The 22220-nt window shown below is 39.9% G+C and overlaps 1 protein-coding gene and 1 long non-coding RNA gene across 2 annotated transcripts; one reads left to right on the top strand and one right to left on the bottom strand.

Annotated features, from left to right (window-relative positions):
* Nucleotides 1-213: 213 nt before the first annotated feature.
* On the top strand, nucleotides 214-13665 carry cntn1b (contactin 1b). The gene is made up of 24 exons (XM_085137454.1): nucleotides 214-347; nucleotides 4714-4846; nucleotides 4959-4994; nucleotides 5093-5219; nucleotides 5304-5485; nucleotides 6512-6607; nucleotides 6714-6926; nucleotides 7010-7109; nucleotides 8625-8809; nucleotides 8891-9015; nucleotides 9136-9253; nucleotides 9360-9510; nucleotides 9596-9723; nucleotides 9816-9988; nucleotides 10143-10266; nucleotides 10697-10864; nucleotides 11060-11209; nucleotides 11297-11367; nucleotides 11456-11708; nucleotides 11807-11928; nucleotides 12018-12207; nucleotides 12299-12420; nucleotides 12537-12693; nucleotides 12801-13665. Exons 2-24 carry the CDS (start codon nucleotides 4792-4794, stop codon nucleotides 12881-12883), a joined length of 3129 nt encoding a protein of 1042 aa, XP_084993580.1. The 5' UTR covers nucleotides 214-347; nucleotides 4714-4791; the 3' UTR covers nucleotides 12884-13665.
* Nucleotides 13429-20954, bottom strand: LOC146499644 (uncharacterized). Its single transcript, XR_014870124.1, has 3 exons — nucleotides 17816-20954; nucleotides 17755-17782; nucleotides 13429-16806 (listed from the first exon to the last, which is right to left on the bottom strand). It is a non-coding gene; the product is annotated as an uncharacterized LOC146499644 (long non-coding RNA).
* Nucleotides 20955-22220: the final 1266 nt, after the last annotated feature.

The raw sequence follows: 22220 nt of genomic DNA, 5'->3' as shown, positions 1-22220 counted from the left end.
AACTCGCCTTAATATATTTCCTCCTTTAATTTTATTGATTTATTTTTAATACTTATTATGACTGAACCAATTATTTTTTTTCCCCCACTGTGACTTTATTTCCCTCGTCTGGGATGCGCACAAGCATGATGCTCGCATCCCTCCCATCCTCATCCTCCCTCTCTCGAAAGCCAATCGCAGCCGCCTCCTCCCCGCTAACCATGACCTGCCACTCAGCCTCTCTCATCCAATAGAAAAGTTCATCTGAACGGGACGCTCCGGCGGGGTGGGCTCTGTGGCACGTTGCGGTTCGGGTCCAGGTGTGCCATGAAGACAGTGCGCTGAAATTTCTCATTCCGCCTCAAAAGGTAAGAACGACACCGCAGCGCGTGCATGACACAATTGTCTCTTGGTGAGATGTGAGAATAAACCGGGGGTGCTTTGAGAGCTGGAGTGTGGAAATGGACCGGCTCTGGAGTACCGCAATGCAGAGCAGTGAATTACCGGTGCCGCTCAGTCGTCATAGGGGTGAAGTGATGTAAGGAACTGCGCAGTTACTTTAAAAGACTGAAGACTGCGACAAAGTCAGCGCTGTCTGGCTTTGCATTTCACTCTGCAGGTTTAGTTCAGAGTGAATCGACTGCAGCACATGCTTTTTAAAAAAGTGCATCAGTGGATGCAGGGAGGAGACTCAAGGTGAAAGTGTCTCATACTGGATGCGTCAAGGACGCAGAGTGCAGTGGATCCATTATGCCATCTGCTTGGGAAAGTATTAGTCAGGGCTACTCCCTTATTGGCCCAAACTGCTGTATATATGCGCTGGAACATCTATCCTCTTAAAACATTAATTCTGAATTATTGTTAAATTAAATGTGTATTGCTATAGAGCCACATCCTGCATCCCCTTTGAATATGAACTTAACAGTCAGCCAGATTAGTGCCGCAAACGGCCTGCACTGTAGTGTTCAGTGTATTTGTTGCATTGTGTGAAAGAAATGGAAGTATCTGTAAGAGTCAGTATAACCAAGGCAACTTCAAATGTGTTTGCTCACATCGCAGGATTGTGTCCCTCCCCTACACGTTCTCTCTTTTCCCCTTGTCTGCTGGGATTTAACAGATTGTAAAAGATGTGACGAGTGTAACGCCTCCTTTCAGATGCTGAAAAGTCCTTCACCAAATGGATTTGGCTGCACGATTCTGATTATTCCTTATTCAGCCTCGTGTGTCTTTATTCTGTCATTTACATCACTTGTGATCCAAATGCCCGTGCATAAGTAACCCAGCAAACTCAAGATTAAAGCAGCATTACTCGAGTGCCCTGTTGCTGAATTCTAACATTACTATGAATGTGATTTCTGGCAGCCACAAAAGCCGCGTGCAAACATGGTTATCCAGTCAGCCCCCGAGAGAGACTTGAGGCTTAATACGTGTGCTGACCTAAATTTTTTTCTGGCCTGTCAAAAGAGGATGGTGATGGGATTATTGCCAGCTGGGAATCGCATGAAAACAAACTCAGATGAATTGATCAGAATTTCCATTATGACAGATTGCAACTTTAATCTGCAAAGCCAAAGCTGTATGAAAGTACTATATATAAAAGTGATTTCTGAATGTGTTTGCACACTTTCAATGTAGCCTATGTGTGCAGATTTGTGTACCCATATCGTAGATGCAAAAGAGGTGTACTTTCATCTTAGGACAAGGTGCACAGACGCATAGCTGTGCAGCTATGGTGACATTAGTGCTGAGTCATCATGAGGGCCTTTGAGAAGTCACTGCTGCAGTCTCTGCATGTGGATAAGCTACTGGGTGTATGCCTCTGCTCTCTCACTCCCTCTTTCTGCTTGTTTGAGACAGACGCTGCTAACTGAGAATGATGGCTGTTTGGCCCTTTCTAGGTCTATTTTTTTGCCACATTTTTTTTTACCATATCTGTTCAGCTTCAATTTGCCTTTTAAAGTTTACATTACTAAAGTGAAGTGCATGTTAATTTTAGTTTTCATGCATACAGTATATGCCTTTAACTATATAAATGTAATGTTTATTATGTTCAGTTTAATACGGCCTCATTCCATGTGACAGTGTATGAAGATTATCCATTGTAAGCCTGAGTTGATGATGGTTTAGAGCAAATTGAAAGATTTCCGATACATTTTGAACCAGCGGCAGACACAAAAGAGAAGTCTGCAGCTCTTGTATCCTCAACAAGTCAGCAGAGACTTCAAGGAAATTTATAAATAGTATTTGGCTATGTAAAGTGAAGTAACTTGCATACATAGCTGTAGTAGTTGTCTATTCTGTGTCGAACCAGTGCACTTTGCAACACTAATACAAAAATGAGAAGCTGCCAAGTAGCATTTACCCCCACTAATCCCACAACAAGATTCGTCACAATTACAGAGTCAGGCTTTTCCTTCATTCCTTTTTTAACCTCCTGAGACCCGAACTCTTCCACAGCATGCATTTTCAATTTCTCTTTCATATTTGGGCATATTGGGACCTGATGAATGTAAAAACAAAGAATTAGCAGATTATTATTTTTTTTTTACCTTATTTTGGTTTATAAGAAAAATGAGAGCCACATATGAGGATATTCATTTGAAATTTCGATAGAACAGTAGCAGTATAATGTCCTCGTAAGTGGATCTCAGGCCCTTGTAGAGCAAAATTGAGTATTTTGGTCTAAATAACCCAAAATGTGATGTCCACATATGTGGACGCCAGGTCCTAGGAGGTTAAATATTGAAACCTGAAATGTAAATGTCATATAAGCAACAAACAAGGTCAGCTTACAGTTTATAACAGAGTTGCTTAAACTACGACTAAAGATTTTAGTTGTCATTCTTATGCAAAACATTTTCCATATTTCCATCTATATTTACAGTAAACTGAAAAAGGGGAAGAAGCCTTTAGTTAGCTATCAGTGGGCTTACACAAAGGGTGCTAACTAAAGCAGCCTTGCATAAAACAGTATAACTAAAACAACCTCTGAGATGGCTTGTTTGCTTATTAAAACCAAATTCTATCTACATACTATGTTGTAGATGTGGCTTTGCTGATTTAAAACCTTAACTTTAACTTACTGTTGTTGCCATCTTGCTTTTTTGGAGCATGAATTGATCGTAGTTAAAGGTAAGAATTGAGGGCTAGTAAGCTTATTTAGCTAGGAGCATCCATAGACTGAATGGGTGCTACAATAATGCTAAATAACACACAAATAAAATGGTAAAGTTGATGACAAAAATAGACTTATTGGAAGAACAAAACAGAATATATTATCTTTTAGATAACTGATAGAAATTCAGTGACCCTAATTAGCGATGGTGAGATCAAATAGATAGCTAGCACGTGCAAAGCTGTAAACCTTAAATGGGTTACATTAATCTCTACCCCTACAGTTGTTATGAAGAGATAAATTACCCATTAATACTAAAAAAGAACCTATCTGCACAGGGCTGTAAATCTGTGTATTTCTGTTGTAAATAACAGTATTTTAAAATGGGAGTTATGGTCAGGAGTGCACATAAGTGGTCTGCAGGTGCACATTCGCTGTCAAAATAAAAGACGCGCACCAGATAAGAAGCTGCAACGCACGTTTGCGTACATTAGATTTTCTGAAAGAGGACAGACATTTGTTTAGAACTCTTAAAGATGTCGAAGAAGCAAACTCCTTTAAGCAATTACTTTGGTGTTCCTCCACCTGCAAAGAAATGTCAGAAGGAGTCCAAACCGCAAAAGAAGCGCGTATTCTCGGAAAAGTGGTTGCAGGAGGTGAGTTGGCTTCAAACAAATGATGAACGCACAGAGATGTGGTGCAGAATATGCCGTGAAAATCCCACTTTAGCGGACAAAAACAATGCCTTTTATATGTACGCAAACGTGCGTTGCAACTTCTTATCTGGTGCGAATGTGCACCTGCGGACCACTTATGTGCACCCCTGGTTATGGTAACTGATTGGCTCTTGGAGTCAGCCTCAAGTGGCCAGTCCTGGAACTGCATTTACCGGTTGCCACTTGGTCCCCAGCACAGCTGCAAAGTAGCAAACACTGCCAAGACAGGGGAAAAACAGATAATCATACAGGGATTCCTCAATTTCTTAATGAGATAATGATATAAAATGTGTTCTCCACAAGAGATTTTAAAACTTTACACAGAGATATCCAATTTCCAGCTTAACTCATCCTGTTACATATCCATGCCTCTGTGAGTCATTCCTTCAGTTTTTCACACTGTGTCATGTTTGACATAGTTTTCTGCTGTTGCAAACACACACACCAACACACAGCAGCAGTCCTGTCATTTCATCCTGTAGGAGTGATGTGTAAGCATGTTTCATGGCACTGCGGGAGCCTTTAAGTAATGCTGAGCTACAATGTGTTTTGTTCATATGCAGGCAGTTGTGGAGTTTCAGTGTTTGAGCGTGCACTCAGACAGTGCAGGTATGCGTGTTTGTGCAGGTGCACGTTCTCGTGGTTGTGCACCCACCCAGCTCACACTGCATTGTACTGCTGAGTCACTGACATCCTGAATCATTTATATTCACAGGGCGGATTCCAGCTTGCTCTGCACTGACTGCTTCTGGTCTGCAGTCCTGTAAATAGCATGTAGTGTCATTAGCCTGTTTTGAGTGACATAAGTGTTTTGAAGATATAAAATAAGTTGAACTGGATAATGAAACAAATGATGACGTAGATCCTGAAGGAAAAGCTCTCCTTCCTCTCTGTCTCTTTCAGCCCTCCCCGGTTCATGTCCTGTCCATCGACTTTTCTCACCATCCACCTCCATCCATCTGAGTCAGTCTGCTGACTGCCATGGCTTCCACTGCTTTATTGCTGCTGGCTCTCTCCTCCTTCCCCTCCCTCACAGGTAAGAAAACTAATGATGCCTAAAAATAACACATGCTCTCTCAAAATGATGTCGAGGAAAAAAAAAGATATTACTGTGCAGCCTTTAATGTTTAATGTTTCTACTCTTCTAGTGGCAGTTTTGTTTGGTGAGCCCAGAATATACGGTGGTGAGTTGGTTTTGTCATAATAAAAGGACTCTAAAAGAGCTAATTCAGGATTATTTATGATCTAATATGTATAAGCTAACTAATTTGTTCTGTATCAGAGGATGCTACTGGTTACGGCCCCATATTTGAAGAGGAGCCTGTGGATGTGGTTTACATCGAAGACTCACCCGATGGGAGAATCTCCATGAACTGCAGAGCACGTGCTAACCCCCCAGCTACATACAGGTTACAAGCCGGTGCAAGATAGTTTTCCTAAATAAGAAATACGTTAAATTACATTACAGGATGTCACATTTGAATTGCTGTTAGGTGGCGTCGGGATAACTGGGAAATCAAGCTCAAGGAGCAGCCGGATGAACACTACAGCCTGGTGGGGGGGAATTTGGTAATCACCAATCCAATCCAGAAGAAACATGCTGGGACGTACGTCTGTGTGGCCAGGAATATTTACGGCACCGTTATCAGCAAAGAGGCCAGAGTCAAGTTTGGATGTGAGTATAATGTTAATATAGTTAAAACTGAACTAAAAACTAAAACTATATTAAAAAAAACCCAAAACATTTTAGGTCACTCAAATAAAACTTTAAACTAGACATTTGAAAAAACGAAATAAAACGAACTTAAAAAATATACAGGAAACATTCTTAGTTTTTGTGTTTGTTAATTTAGTAAAGAGTTGTTATTAAAACTTGTCTTTTAAGGCTTTGATGGTCATATTTATTGACATTTTGGATGCCTACAAGAATGTGAGTCAAGTTGTGTGTCTTTATTCTATTAACTGTATTGACTTTCCTAAGTCTTGCCTTTGACGTATGCCTTCCATACAATAAAAAATAATAAAGACCAAAACTGCTTTTTAAACTAAACTGAAACCGAACTGAATTAAAAGCAAAAAGTCAAAGAAATAAAATTAAAAATGTATTTGAAAGTGAATACCACCAAACACGGCATTCCTGCTTAAGTTCAGTGTTGACACTTGAGCTGAATATGTTCTTGGCTTTAGCTTCAGGTTTGACAGCGTGTCTACTCACATTATCTCCAACTCATTAAGGTTGTGACAATTGAGTTCCTTGACTGGTCCACATTGTTTTAGTGTTGATATTTATGCATTAATTTCAACTGTAACGTTGGCTGGCATACAGATAAAGACTAGGTGGAGATCAAATGGAAAAAACCTAAGCCAGGTATGGCAGTTCCAAATCACTAAGGTGGTAGCCTGCTCAGGTGGTAGAACGAACAAATAAAAGCTACCAGTAAATCTACCAGTACAAGAGCGGTACAAATTTGTGTGTGATTGGGTGATAGAGACTTGTAGGAAAAGCAAATTGAACATTTAACTACGTAGAAAGGCACTATGTAAGTACCATTTACAGAAGAGAGGACAACATGCTCTTTGAATCATAATACTTATCAAACACTGTGTTGACTCATTGAGCTCCTTAATGACTAAAGCTTATTCACACCTTTGAGCAGTTTTGCAGTGGCTGAACTTTGACCCCCGTGTACTTTCTGTGTAGTTATGGGTGAGTTTCCTGATGAAGAGAGAGAGCCAGTTTATGTCAAAGAAGGACAGGGAGCAGTTCTGTTGTGTGTACCTCCAAAAGCCTGGCCACGTATGTACATGTCTTCAAGAATTACACCTAAAATTCATCATTCAAACAGTGTGTAGATTTCAGAGGTGCAAACAAGAAATCTCTCCCTCTTTCTGTTCCCTTTCAGAGGAGGTTACCTACCGCTGGATCTACAATGAGTTCCCAGTGTTCCTGAACACAGACCGTCGTAGGTTTGTCTCCCAGAAGACTGGGAACCTCTACATTGCCAAGGTGGAAGCTCAGGATGTGGGAAACTACTCTTGCTTTGTTTCTAGTCCCGTCTTAGGAAAGAGTGTTTTCTCCAAATTCATCCCTCTCATCCCCTTACCCCCTGAAGATGGTTAGTCACCGTGCTGCAACGATACCAGAAAAGGATTTTTGCATGCTTTATTATTGTATATATAATGAAGACTTTTCTTCCAGGTGAGGAGAGAAAATACCCAGCAGACATCAGGGTGAAGTTCCCAGATACGACTGCCATGCTGGCCGCTAATATTACATTAGAATGCTTTGCTCTTGGAAAGTAAGTTTTTCTTAGTATAATTCATGTACACATGCAAGCATTGGATAACACTGATGCATTCAAATACCATAGGAAAGAGTTTATGTGGAAACAATAATGGAAATAGTTGCCTTTTTTTTTTAAACTAGGCAAGGTAACAAGAGCACACATTTGATTCCCTTTTACTGATAATTAATTGGTATAAATGCGAGCAGATGCCACGTGAAAACAACTTTTTGCAGTCATTTGTAAGTCATTTACAGAAACTGGACTTTCAATAGAAATACAATCACATGCAGAGAAATGCAAAGAAGAATGGCTCAAAAAGAAAAAATGTTTGGATTGTTAAATGACTGAGTCAAAATCCATATTTAAAAACCACTGAAATATTATAGTCCTGTTTCAAACTCAAGAAAACCTGGAAACAGTCTGTAACTAAAGGGGTTGTATACTTACGTGTTCCAAATAGGAACGTTATATCTTTTGAATATCTTGTGTTATATTGTTTAAATTATTCTTAAGTTTGCATTCATGTACAGTGCCTAACCAATTTATTTGACTAACTGTCATAAAAACAAGAAAATAAAACTATTCGAGTGATCTGTCAAAAACTTGTGTAAAACTAAAAACTTTATTGGCAAATTACAAACTCAATTCACATTTTTATGTTCAAATTCAGCCTGTTCTCACTCCCGAGGTGTAATACAGTGATGATTTTGTCAAGTCCTGAGGTGTTCCTTCTGCGTTCTTATGCTACGCCTGAGTTATGGATAAAATCCAGTAGAATGACTCTCCCAGGGTAATACACGTCCCAGCCATGTATTCCAGCCCTAACCTTATTCCTAAACTAGTGCTGTCAGCACGGCGTCAACTCATCAGCGCGGTTAGCTCATTAATGCGTTAGTGGGAAGATCCGCGTTAACTCACTAATGGCGATTTGTCGCATTAATGCGGTTATGGTGTTAACGTCATTTTAACAAGATTAATGCTGACAGCACCTTAAACCTAACTATAACCTTATCCCTAACCTTAACCAGGACTTTAGACATTAGATAGTGTTTTCCAAAGCGATTTAAGTAAAACGAATGCAGATTAATTCCAAACGGTTCCCATGTTTCCCCATTTTCTCGTAAAATAGGGAGATCTCATTAAAACAAATTTTTCTGTTCAAATATGCAAGTAAAAAACTGTAATTTTGCTTCTTAATCCAAAAATAATGAGTCATACTTTTTTCTGCTTTTTTACAACAGTAAAATTGAAAATTTATGGAGAACAATTATATTTTACATTAAGATTATTTTGTACAAAGAGTTTGTGAATATTCTTGGATTGCCTATTACAGAAATAGAAAAATGATTTGGGTAATGAACAGTTCTGTTAATTTAAACTGGCTGGTGGTCTGAGACATTTTTTTTTATACTTTTTAAAATACTTTTATTTTTTTATACCTTTATCTGTAGGGACTGCATCAAAGAAGAGCCTCTAGTTAGTTTGCTTTACTATCACATCAACAAACTAACTATATTTTCTGCACAGTCCCATCCCACATATTGTATGGAGGAAGGTTGATGCTACAGACCTCCCAGCTAATCATGAAATCAGTGAATCGGGGGCCGTGCTTCATCTGTTTAATGTACAGTACGAAGATGTGGGATTTTATGAGTGTGAAGCCATCAACACTAAAGGAAAGGACTGGCACAAGGCCTGGCTCTACGTGGAGTGTAAGTCATTTGTCAGAGCTCAGTGACTTGCCTGTCTGTGTTATCCAGTAATGTATAGTGATTCCCATTGTGTTTTTCCAGCTGCTCCGGAGTGGGCAGAGACCATCAATAACACGATGAAAGACATTGGCTCAGAGCACAGCATGCGCTGTGTGGCATCAGGGAAACCCTTCCCTTTCATCCGCTGGTATAAAGATGGATATATGGTAAAAACTCTTTGACATGTTGTGAGAAACTGGGCAATATGATATCTCAGCTTGGCTTTACAGTTGCTGTGTGTAAGTCTTCTTTGGCTCAAGTACACGTTTGGGTTGTGTGTTTTCTAGTATGGTAAAGGTGAGCTGAAGTTTTCCAGCCTGACTTTTGCTGACTCCGGGATGTATCAGTGCATCGCTGAGAACTACTGGGGCATCAAATACGCCAACGCTGAGCTGCGAGTCATCGGTACTCTGATTTAGTGAACTTTGACATTTAAAAGCACAACTGAACTGCTACATTATGGTTTAAGACAGGTATTAAACACAAAATGACACTTCTAACCTCCCTCCAGCCTGTGCGCCAACATTCGAGTTCAACCCTGTGAAGAAGCAGCTTCTCGGAGCTAAAGACGGACGTGTGGTGATTGAGTGTAAACCCAGAGCGGCTCCTAGACCTCGATTCACCTGGACAAAGGGCAAAGAGCTCCTCTACAACAGCTCACGGTCAGCCTAATACCTCAGCTTTACTCCTTTGCTTGTTGAAAAAAGGCACATCAGGAAGCTTAACTGCTTATGTCCATATTCACAGCATTTCAATCCTGTTTGATGGGAGTCTGGAGATCTTGAATGCCACCAAAAACGATGAAGGGGTTTACAACTGCTTTGCGGAGAATGACAGAGGAAAGGCCAACAGCTCTGGCTATCTCACCATCACAGGTCAGCGCATGTATATGTGTGCATCTAAACAGAGTAAAGATCCCGCAATCTAGAATGATTTTTAAGTGTATTTATAATATTCTTTTACTTAGAGGCTACCAGCATCACAGTAGCACCTGAGGACACTGAGGCTAAAGTTGGTGACGAGGTGATTCTGAAGTGTGAAGCTTCATACGACCCCATGCTGGACATCACATTTATCTGGGCTATAGACTTCAGAGTCATCGACTTTAATGCAGAGTGGCAACAATATGAACGTGTCATGGTAGGGTTGGTGATTTATTACAGCCATATTTATGTTAAACCTTCTTCGAAGATGCAGACTAAAGATCCTCTGTCTTCTTCACCCACTTTTCTCATTATCCTTCTCTCCTTTGGGTTTCCTTCCTTCTATTATGCTGTTGTTTCCTGACATTTAGAACGAAGATGGTGTTGGCGACCTGAAAATATTGAACGCTCAAATTTGGCACGAAGGTCGCTACACCTGCACGGCTCAGACTGTTGTGGACAGTGACACTGCCTACTGTGATCTCAAGATTGTAGGTCAGTCTCAGCATGAGGTGAACACAGATGTAAAGAGTCAAGTATAGTCTTAGAAAGCTGTGAAGGAAAGTTCTCAGTGCCAGCCCACATCAGCAAGTGATGGCAAAGCTGTTACATTTCCATGGATCCAATGAGGAAATCTCGTATAAAAATATGCTATGTAAGCTGCTGTACCCTGCCTAGTGTTGCTGCAGATCTGCAAGCTACTTGGGAACCCACCCCCAGCTCAATATTTTTCCATGCTAGCAAATAGGCATGACATCTTTTGCCATTAAAGTCTGTTCTGATATCCTAGAACAAAGCAACACTACTGAATAAAAGTGACTACAGAAAAACTGGAATTATTTTTTATCATATTATGATTATACCCCTTATACTCATTTCTCCATGTGTTTTCATTCTCCTCCCTCATCTGATCCCCAAACCCCAGGTGTTCCTGGTCCTCCTGGTGTGATTCGGGTGGAAGAGATTGGGGACACGTGGGTGAAGCTGTGGTGGACTAAAGGAGCTGAGCATAATAGCCCTATTCTCTACTATACCATTCAGACCAGACACTACTGGGCTCTATATGAAGATGACTGGAGGAATGCCAGCACTTGTGAGTACTGCTCGCTGCCAGCAGGGGGCCAACTCACGCCACAGATATGATAAACTAAAGCATCCTTTACTATTTTTAGGCTCTGAAACTAATTAGTATGATCCGTGATTCTTTATGATATAAATTACTTAAAACATAATAGATATATTTATTATTATTGCATCATTTGATTTAAATGTTCCTTGTGTCCTTCAGCTCCAACTGTTCTTGATGGCAGTATGGAGAAAGCAGAAGTGACAGACTTGTATCCTTGGATGGAATATCAGTTTAGGATCATTGCTATTAATGAGCATGGCTCCGGAGAGGCCAGTATCCCCTCCCTCAAGATCAAAACCTGGGACGCTCGTAAGGATAAAAAAAAAAATTGAAGTTGTGATATGTTAGATATGCTATTTTAAAAATACTAATGATAAACTATTTTCCTGCCCTCAGCACCAGTTGTGTCTCCCACCAATCTGGCCGGTTATGGAGGTCGAAATGGTGAGATAATCATCACGTGGACAGTAGGTGTCTCTGCTTGACTTCCTCATTCGCAAGTTCCATTTTAACAGTTGAATTTTACTGGAAACTGTTTCAACTTGTTACCTTTAGCCCGTGGAGCCTTGGTACTTCTATGGTAAGAAGTTTGGCTACATCGTCGCGTTTAAGCCTCACGATGCTTACGACTGGTGGTACGAGACCATCTCGGACCCTGAGACGAGACGACACGTTCACAGAGACACCTATTTCATCCCCACTGAGGAAGACTTCCAGGTGCGAGAGTTTCAGGTGAAGATCAAGTCATTTAATGTGAAAGGAGACGGACCCTACACCCTCACAAAGGTCATCTACTATCCACGAGATGGTAAGAACTTTGCTTTGGGCTTGATCACATTCCTGTTTTTATTACCGTGGAAACTATGAGCACCTTTTTTCAATTTCATTTTTCTCCATCTTCTCCAGTACCTACAGAATCTCCAACAGATATCTACGCTAGGCCTGTGTCCTCCACTGAAGCTCTGGTTTGGTGGCTGCCAGTGGTTGACACTGGAACAGGCCTACAACAGTATATTGAGGGATACCAGGTACAGAATCGCAGAGACATTAGATAGTTGCATTAACAATCAGTTGAACAGGGGTCCATTCCATAACAATCCCATATCCTGTCATCTAGGTCAGATACTGGAGAAAATATGATGATCCGGAACCAGGTGCCAATCGTATTTTTGTCTCAGCCTCAGTCAATCAGACAAGGCTGGAAAATATGCTGCCAGATTCACACTACCTCATCGAGGTCCGTGCCTACAATGGAGCAGGCCTCGGACCCCCTGGAGAAATGTGTGAGATGTTCACCAAGAGGCCACGTAAGACAGACGACTCACAGCATAACTATAATAAGATTTATAATAAGGAGCAAATCTGCATTTGGAGACTCAATAAATGATCTCTTTACAGCACCACCAGATCCTCCCAGGATGTGGCGATACATCAGTTGGACAGGGAAATGGCTGTATGTGTGGTGGGATCATATCCAGTACGACTGGTTCGGTAATATTTCCTTCCCGCTGTACTACAAGGTTTGTAAAGTGTTTGTTTTAACTCTTTTAATTAGAGTTCAAACAAGTTTCTCACGTGTGTCGTATAGCGATAGCAGGATTGCTGAAGACCTTCCATGTTTCTCATCATCTGCCAGGTCATGTTCAGAAAGTCAGGCTACATCTATGGGAAGGTCTACATCACTGGCTGGCACTTCATGGACTTCCCCATGCCTCAGGTTGGAGATTATGAAATGATGGTGCGCGGCCGTTATGAAGGAGGAGATGGCCCAATCAGGAGGATTAAGATTCTGGGTAAAGCTCAGAAAAATCATTAAATAAAAATGAAAGTCTTCACCCATTTTACCTACTTTTCAATCACTTTTTTTGTGTGTTTGATGTTGTTTCTTCTTCTTCCTCAGGTCATGCATCCACAATCACGCCCACCTTAAGCCTGGTGTCTTTGGTGCTGCTGGCACTGTGCGTTGTGGGACTGGAAATTTAAGCCTGCCTCAAGCAACATGTATATAACAGACTCTGGGAAGCAAATACACGGACCATATTGAGGATCTAGTCTTTATTATCAAACAGTCTTCACATTGATGCTCACTAAGATGCCACATCTTGCATCCTTCTAGCTTTTGTTCAGGTGTAACACAATACTGGAAAAAGAAAATTGTTTCTCAAAAATAAGATTTGTTGTTAATCCAAATGCTTTTCTAGACAAATTACCAACCATATTTGTATACCATCATATGACCTAGATCTAAAATGTCTTGAATGGCACATGATTCTCCAAACACTGTGTAGATAGAAATAAATGCACAAGTAAAGAAAGTTTAAGTTGTTCGTCAAGCGAAAAGTGCGATTTTCCAGTTATTTTCTATTAATTTTTTTTTGTAAGAAAAATTATGATTTTTTTTTACACAGACAGTCTCCATCTCTCTGTTAAATCAGTCATTAGTATGTACACAAAAATATAATAAGAAAGGCTTTTGTTTATTTTTAAAAAGTGTTTATGAAAGGTATGTAAGTTATTTGTGAATAGCGTTTTTTCTTCTTCTTTTTTAAATGTATTTATTGAAACAGGAGTAATGCTACCAACGACGGGGACAGAATGTTGGTGGGGGAGCTGTGGGTTTCGCAATGACTCTAAATTGTTATTTGGAGTTATTAACAATGAAAGGCATATCGCTTTGACATCTACTACTGTATATCACCTGGATCTGTACGCTAACTTCTTTTGTGTCAAGCTGCAAAACCATTAAACCGAATGCAACAAACAAATGACAACTGTGTTCTTGTGAAATTTGAGTCCCAACAAATGACACAACTTGATTATTTTTGGAGGATTTGTGGAAATGTGATGTGTGTTTTCAGTCAACAGATGGCAGTACAGCCACATGTTGTTAGCCACTGTTTTAGTTACCCATCACTGTACCTGCTCAGTGTTTTGTTCTTAACATGAGTAAAACTCCATAACAATCACTGCTTGTAGAGAAAACAGGGAGAGAGCTTGGCGGGTATGTTAGCACACATACTGCTTATGCTGCTTTGCTTATACTGGGTTAAGACCTTTGTTGCTTTAATTCTTCATGCCATAGATTCAACAAGGTGCTGGACACATTCCTCTGTGATTTAGCTCCATATTAACATGACAGCATTATACAGTCACTGCAGTTTGCCTAAAATCTCCTTTCCACCACATCCCAAAAGTGCTCTACTGAATGAAGATCTGGTGACTGTGGAAGCCAGTGAGCTCATTATTATATTCATAAAAACACAGTTTGAGATGACTTTAGCGTTGCTGCATGGCGCGTTATCCTGTGGTAAAGGGATGGGCATGGTCAGCAGAAATACTCAGGTTGGTTGTGATGTTTAAATGATGCTCATTTGGTATGCCATGCGATCATACAGCCACTGTGGCCTAAACCACTGATAATGGGCACCAGAAGTAAACAGTTATCACACTAGGCAATGTTTTCGGGATCTGTGGTCCTCCACAATCTTCTACAATCTTCTAGTTTTGGTGAACCTCCTCTCTGGAGGGGAGAGGGAGGGGAAACAGGAGGACAAAGGAGGGGGGAACAACTAACAACTAAGCTGTAGTGCCTCTTCACTTCACTGTGCAATTACCTTTTGTGCAATACTTTTTGTTAATAGTCAACGGTGCAATAGACCTCTATACTTGAAATGTGCAATTCACTTGTATTTTTATTTTTATTTTTATTCCTATTTATTCTATTTATCCCCTTTGTATATTTTATTTATATATGTCGCTGTATATATATATATATATATATATATATATATATATATATATATATATATATATATATATATATATATATATAATATTCTGTAACTCTGTAACTTCTGTCGGTGCTGTGCTTTTTTGGAAACCGAATTTCCCAGAGGAACCCACCCGAGGGATTAATAAAGTTTTATCTTATCTTATCTTATCTGAACCTTTGTGAGTTGTAGCTTCATTTTTCTATTCTCAGCTGATAGGAGCGGGACCCAGTGTGGTCGTCTGCTGCAGCAGAATCGCTGCCGGCTATGTTGTGCACTTAGAAATGCTCTTCTGCATATTTTATTTGAGCTATATGAGTTACTTTTGCCTTCCTATCCACTAAAAGGAGTCTGGGCATGCTGCTCTAAATTTTGTCACCAACAAGGCATTTCTCTCATCTTCAGACCATTCTCTCTAAACCCTCTGCGGATGGATGTGTAGAAAATCCCAGTGGGTCAGGATTTTCTGGAATAAGGATACCACCCTGAGAACCATGCTAGATTCAGAGTCACTTTTCTTAAATCAACATTTTGATGCCCAGTTTGAACCACAGCAGATTGTCTTTCCATGCCTAAATCCCTAAATGCACTGAGTTGCTGCTATGTGATTGGCTCATGAGATATTTGTAGGTGAACTAGTGTACCTAACAACAACTGGCTAATGGCACTGGAAACATATAGGTCAACCAGGTGAGTAGAAATTGTTCTTATGTGGTTAAAAATGTTGATTGTCTCTGTTCTAAGTACTATGGAGGGAATTTTTGCTGTTGTTGTTGTGACTGATATTGTGCAGTTTTGAGTTCTCCCCTCCCCAAAGCCTGTCAGCAGACAGCTGACCCACTGCATGACCCTTTCCAAAACAGCCCCCACACCTAAAGTAGGGAGTGTGTTTATTAGGGTGTTGGTCTAGTGATGTAGTGACTTTGATGTGTGTAGTCAAGAAAATGGAAACAGTGACCTGTTGACCCATGCTGCCCACCCCTGTGCATCCACCAGAACATTCTGTGTCCGTAAATCCTAGACAGCGAGACGAGGGTGGAAATAAATACCTTAATAAATGAAGAACTTTTAAAAAAACCCATAGTTTTCTATATTTATGTTATTTATAGTAAAGATTTTAGGGTATTTCCAAGCTAATAGAGAGACGAAAAAGGAGGGATTCACTGCATCCCAGAGGGAGTTTTGTCATACAGCGTATTACTGCAGTATTGCTTTGCTTACTCCAAAGCAGTGGCTACAGCATGACCATAATATCTGTGATGCTGTTGGAGAGCAAAAAGAGGCTTTTGTAAGTCCATGCTTTTTACTTGTGCTCTTGCTTGTATATAGTACAGTAGTCTCTGTGGGTGGCTTTTATCTCTCCTGCAGCCACCTTCATTACCAGTTTTTCTCCCATTTTACCTCCTTCCATTCAAACAAATTACACAAACACTGAAAATCCCATGCGAGGCTGAAATCAGTGCTGCAGTCATTTACAAACAATCACAGCAGATGTGCAAAGGTGAGTCTTCCATGGCAGGGGAACGAGTCGTCCTCCGGAGAAGGATATTGAAAAGCCTGTTGTGATTCACGGTTCCTTCAGCTTTTATTAGCATTCTTGGTATAGATCTCCTCTGGACAATGAACACAAATATATTGTTTGTGGCTGGGACAGCAGTAGCTCTGCTAAATGGTATTTTTGTTGGAGTTTGTTGCAATGAAATTGTGTTTAGTTTGTCAGCAGAACTTGAAGTTGTGTTGATAAATGAGACTGATTTCCAACGTGTATATTCAGAAAATTACATATAGCAGCTGAACACTGTCACTTTGAGGATGTGTTATACTGAACATCAATATGTGCAGGAAGCACAAAAATCCTCTGGATCATTACTGTAAATGAGAAAGGCGATTGGGTTACATCAACTGATGAATAATACATATGCAGACTGAAGTCCAGCACTGATATCTGTGAATATGCTTTCAATGAATTCATTTGAGCAATTGATTCCATTTATTTTACTTGAACAATTATTTAAAGCAGTCTATGACAAACAACTTCAGAGTTAATTTTTTTATGATAGGAAACCTGCTACACACACACACACACAACCCCGTTCAGCTATCTTAGTGAGGACCTTCATTGACATAATGCTTTCCCTAGCCCAGGGGTCTGTAACCTTTAACACCCAAAGAGCCATTTGGACCCAGTTTAAACACAAAAGAAAACACTGGAGCTGCAAATACTTTTTGACATCTAAAATGAAGATAACACTGTATATATTGGTTTTTTACCTTCATGCTTTGTGTGAACAACTAAGATGTGTTGCTTATAAAATCCATGAAGTGCTACAGAGAAAATTACATTTTATTTATGTAATTAACACATTTTGAACTCTTGAAGAAATATAACAAAAGGAAAGACACCCAGCTGAACTAAAAGGATCCATGTAGCAAACAAAAACTGTTATATCGCCTTTGGGCTTTTGGAGCCTTGACCTGTCTTTTAAAAAGATTTGGAAAAAAAGCACCATGCTGCTAAAAAATGAAAAATAGATATTTCCAAAATTCTGCCTAAATATGTATTTTACCTGGTTAATGTGTGGCGGGGTGTGCAGTGCCGCTGCATGGGAGTCAGACGCACCTGAGCGGCACCCACAATCACGCCTCGCCGCCTTAAAGTCTGTACTCTCTTTGCTGTTGTGTTGTCGGGCTGTGAGCTGAAAAGCTACAGCCGGCTGTATGCATACAGCAGCCGTGTGTGAAAAGTGGTCAATAAAAAGATGCTGAAAAGCATGTTCATGGAAACATCGTCAGGTCGGCCGTGATATGTTTACAATGGGACTTATACACCGGCTTCCGCGAGTGTGACGCTTATTTTGAGCGATGAAAAATAATAAAATATAATTTTATTTTTATATTTCAATATCACAATAATCTTCCAATTTAGAACTACAAGTTAAAAAAGAACTAAACACAATTAAAATACACTTCAGCTAAATACTTCTAATTTATTTTCCCAAACCACCCGAAGCCGCAGTATAAGGACAAAAGAGCCGCATGCGGCTCCGGATCCGCAGGTTGCCGACCCCTGCCCTAGCCCCTTACCCTAACCCTAACCATTAAAAATGAATGCCTACCCCTAACTAAATACAACTTTTTCTTATACCTAACCATAACCTAATTGTAACCCTGACACTAAAACCACATTTTGAGCCTCAAAAATGCCTTCAAATTTGTGAGGACCAAGTTGTGTGTCCTCACAAGCGATTGCTGGTTCTCACAAGTATAGTAGAATGCAGATTTCAGTCCTCACAAAGATAGCTAGACAGGAACACACACACACACAAAGTAGACAATTTAGGAGTCAAGCCAGGAAATTACATTTCTTCCTTTTGAAAGGAAATTAATAAATGAATTATTGCTATAACCGGTGAGGGGAACTAAATTTACTTACTGAAGCACTGCAGAAACATTTTGATGTATGTCTATTTCAAAAACAACAGCAAACAATTCTTGTAGAAGAAATCGTCCAGAAAATAAAATGAGTTTAATCTTAATGAGCAAATTTTAAAGATCTGTATAATATATTAGGGATATTAACGATTCATTGATGAAGCACTACTGTGGACAATCAACATAACAGTTTAATATTTCTTTCATTTTGTAGCCAATGCATTGCTTAAAGCAACATCCCACCTCCATGAGATAATTTTAAGAATGGGATGAAGTGATGATGAACAGGTGGAGGACCAGACACGGGTAAAACTGATTAACATCAGCACAACAGAGACAATGAGGGTGGGAAGTATAACTAATACAGGACACCACTGAAAATTAACCTACAAAGTACAATGGAAATAACCTGAGAAAAACTGTAGTAGTCTGAATACTAACACTTAACAAGATGAGCAGAGAATGGAAACACAAAGGGAAATTAATAGAGACTGAGATGGAGGAAGGATGATAAAAGCAAGACTCCAAAAATCACAACAACAAAGCTCAAACATGAATGAAAACGAAGAGCAAAGGAAACGATGAAAACCAAAAAACAATAAGAGCCAGGAAAAATACAAGAAAATCAAAACCCCTTTATCCAAGACGCAGGACTATGACAACAATTAATAATTTAACATAGCAGGTGAGGAACCACCAACCTAAGGTGTCCAAAGATCACTGCAAACTTACAGATCACTGAAAAAAAGGAAAACTAACTGCATATGATAGATACAGTAAATAAACTCACACTGAATTCTTTAGGATGCTGCTGATTATTTATATATTAGATATTCCCTTTGCTGCTTTCCATTTGATCCATTTGCTGTCAGATTGAACCTGTGATGGTGTGAGGTACATAAATAGACTTAGTAATAGAGCTGGAGCCCTCACTGCTCAAAGCAGGTTCAGCATGTGTGACTTCCTGCCTCCAGCGTGTGATTGTTGCATTTTTATTGACTTTTCTCAACCCTTTTAGTCCTATTTCCCTTCTCTAAGCTATCCCCATCCTCATCCATAAACCAGAGACTGTACTTTGTGCAGCAGCAATCTATAAATGTAAGCAGGGTTTTTCTCAACTAATAGTAGTTTGATTGCACACAAGGTAATACTATGAAAGCTATGAGCACTAGGTAAGGCTTAAAATAAAGAGCCAAACCAGGACATATGCAAAGTAGCCTGCACTGGCCCATAAATCACATGCGTTTGGCAGGACTCCCTGGCTTTTTAGCTAGCTATCCCAGACTAGAAATGTCACTACTACTGGTCCCACAGAGCAGAGAGGACTACTGAGCAACATCAGATGGCTTCCCAGGATTGGAGCCACACTAAATCTCCCCATCCAATTTAGTGTGACAGATTTAGCCCGAGTTAGCAGCACAGCTAACCTGGTTAGCAGCATGGATGCTGGTCCCTACCGCTGTTTGATTGGCTGAAATGGGTTGTTGTGTCAGGTCAAGAAGTAATTGCCTCATCTATGGATAGTTTATGACCCTGTTTAGTCGGTGAGCAATAGCTACTTCACATATGGCTCTTTTTGATGGTGGCACTTTATCAGGCTAATGGTTTATGTTGGTGCTGTCTCACTATTAGTGAACAAAGAATGTGCACCTTGAGGCTGAGGGGAACCATTTTAGCTGTACTGTGTGGCGTTGAAGGGGAACTGATTGCTTACTGCGCTTCGTATTCCCTCACAGAAAGCACATTGCCTAAATTGTGAAACTTACATATCTAACACCCAACAGTGCAGTCTGTATTCTGAAATAACAACCCACAGGTTTTACTACTGTGTGACTTGGTTTTGTGTAGCTCATCAGATTTGCCAGATTTGTGCTCACTATGCACCAGGACCCCCTAGTCTGCTTTGGCAGAAGCACAAAATCCTCTCTGTTTTCGTCTCTGTCTTGTGCTGGCAGACCTGATGCTTGCTGATGCCAGAAAAACTGCTTCCAATCCTTTTTTAGTCCAATTAAAGATTAACACAGAGCCAGGAACCTTTCTCGGTATAAATACCTTTTCAGATTTGTTTTGAAAATGTTCATCCGGCGTGATTGCTGAAATGGCATAACAGGCAGTACGTACATAATAAACAATTAAATGTGTCATAGTTTGACATCTGTCGCAGCACTTTTAAACAGAAAGTATATGTTGAGCTCCTGGGTGATATTTAATCTAATATATATAGCAGAGTGCATATAAGCCTCCACCTCACCCAGTCATGTGAAAGGAAAGTATTCAGGTACACAGTAGCTACAATAGGTTGTAGAACCACTGTCAGAAGCAAAAACATGAAGTAATCATTTTCCATAGGACTGTATCAGTCTCTCGCATCACTGTCGAGGAATCTTTTCCTCACTAATTTAGATTGTTTCTTCAGTTCCTTGAGGTTTGTGGGAATTTTTTATGCACAGTCTCTTAACGTTCTGCCACAGCATTTCATGTACGTTGCTTCTTTTGTTTTACAGCCGTTCTGTTTTGTAGAATTGCTGGTGTGCTTGGATTTATTGTTCTGTTGCATGATCCCATTTGGGGCAGGTTTTAGCTTTTTAGATTTGACTCTTTGAGTCAAGGGCGTAGATTTGGTTTTGGCATTGGTGGGGATGGATGATTCAACCACCGAACCCTGCCCTGTTTCTTTTTTTTCCTTTTCGTCTTTGCTTCTTGATAAAAAAAAAAGGAGAAATATACTTGCCTACATATGCTATTCTACATGCTTTTAAACCATTTAAAATTACAATTCATAGTTTTATATGTGAATTATATAATGTTAAGTTACTATTAAACAAATGACTGACTAAGTATTTTATACTTTAGTTTACTTAAACCGTATTTCATATAAATCAGATATCATACAAAAATAAAAATAGCTTAAAATACAGTCATGAGAATAAAAGAATATGACTTTAAGGACTTAACAACATTACTTCAGTTATAGTACACCAACATCTCTTATACATTAGCACTAAGGGAACACTGAATGACCTGGTGGTTTTTGTCCATAAAACTACTCATCTAAGATGACCACAAAGTAACAGATCTCTTAGCAAAATTATGCAACATTTTAGGCACTATTGCCCCGATCAAGTCAGTGAGCTGGGATGTTTTACTCTAAACATGAACTACTGTTACAGCAACAGACATGGACTACTGGTGTCCCACACAACAACTCAATGTCCACTATGTGAAGGAGCCTTGCCTTCTCCTCTCATTAACTGAGATAAACTGCTGGCATATTTGTTTTACATCTATACTGTCCAGTCTCTCCTGGTGGACATGGCAACACGTTATTCATGGTTACATACAATTTTAGACTGATGTGGGCCAAAGCCTAAAACGATGTGCCGGGAGTTTGCTGTTCTCCCCAGTTCAGATATTTGAAGTTTGCACAGCTACATTCTCGCCTGAAAATTGTTTAAAAGTTTATTTTGCAAACCACAAAGAGTAATAAGAGGGGCACTGAAATCCGGGATTGTCCGAGAAAAAACGGGAGGGTTGGCATGTATTACCTAGCATAGCCTGTAACGTTATTATGATGGACAGATTTTATGAGTGAACTTGACTTTAAGTGACTTGCAGGTTTCTTTGAAAAGTACTTTCTTATATCCAGGTTCTTTTTGCTGCCATCCTCCTCTCCTCCTTGCAGGTCCTTGCAGCGCAGGATTGCCGCTGCTAAAACTAAACAGAGCTCCCTGAAAGGCACAGCCAATCACATTGGCCATATTTGTCACATGATATAGGACTCCAGTAGAGAACGTAATTTAACTCTTTCTGCACCGCTGGGTGAATAAGACGTTGACAGATCGCTTTTTTAAAAATATTTCTATCGGTTTTGTTTTTCTTTACTCGAATAGATGAAATTATTGGTGGGGACAATTCAATAATCGCTGGACATTGGTGGGGACATGTCCCTTCCGTCCATGCCAAATCTACGCCCTTGCTTTGAGTGCTTTGGTACACAGAGGAGTTCATGGTCGACTTCTTGACTGCAAGTTGCCCGAGTACTGCAAAACAAGCTCAAATCTTTACCCCTCTACCAGCATACTTGACAGCCAGTATAGGGTGGTGGTGTTTGTTTTTAG

This window comes from Neolamprologus multifasciatus, chromosome 17, assembly GCF_963576455.1.
Source record: "Neolamprologus multifasciatus chromosome 17, fNeoMul1.2, whole genome shotgun sequence".
Classification (NCBI taxonomy): domain Eukaryota; kingdom Metazoa; phylum Chordata; class Actinopteri; order Cichliformes; family Cichlidae; genus Neolamprologus; species Neolamprologus multifasciatus.
The sequence above is the reverse complement of the archived record's forward strand: the minus strand, read 5'-3'. Positions and strand labels throughout refer to the sequence as shown.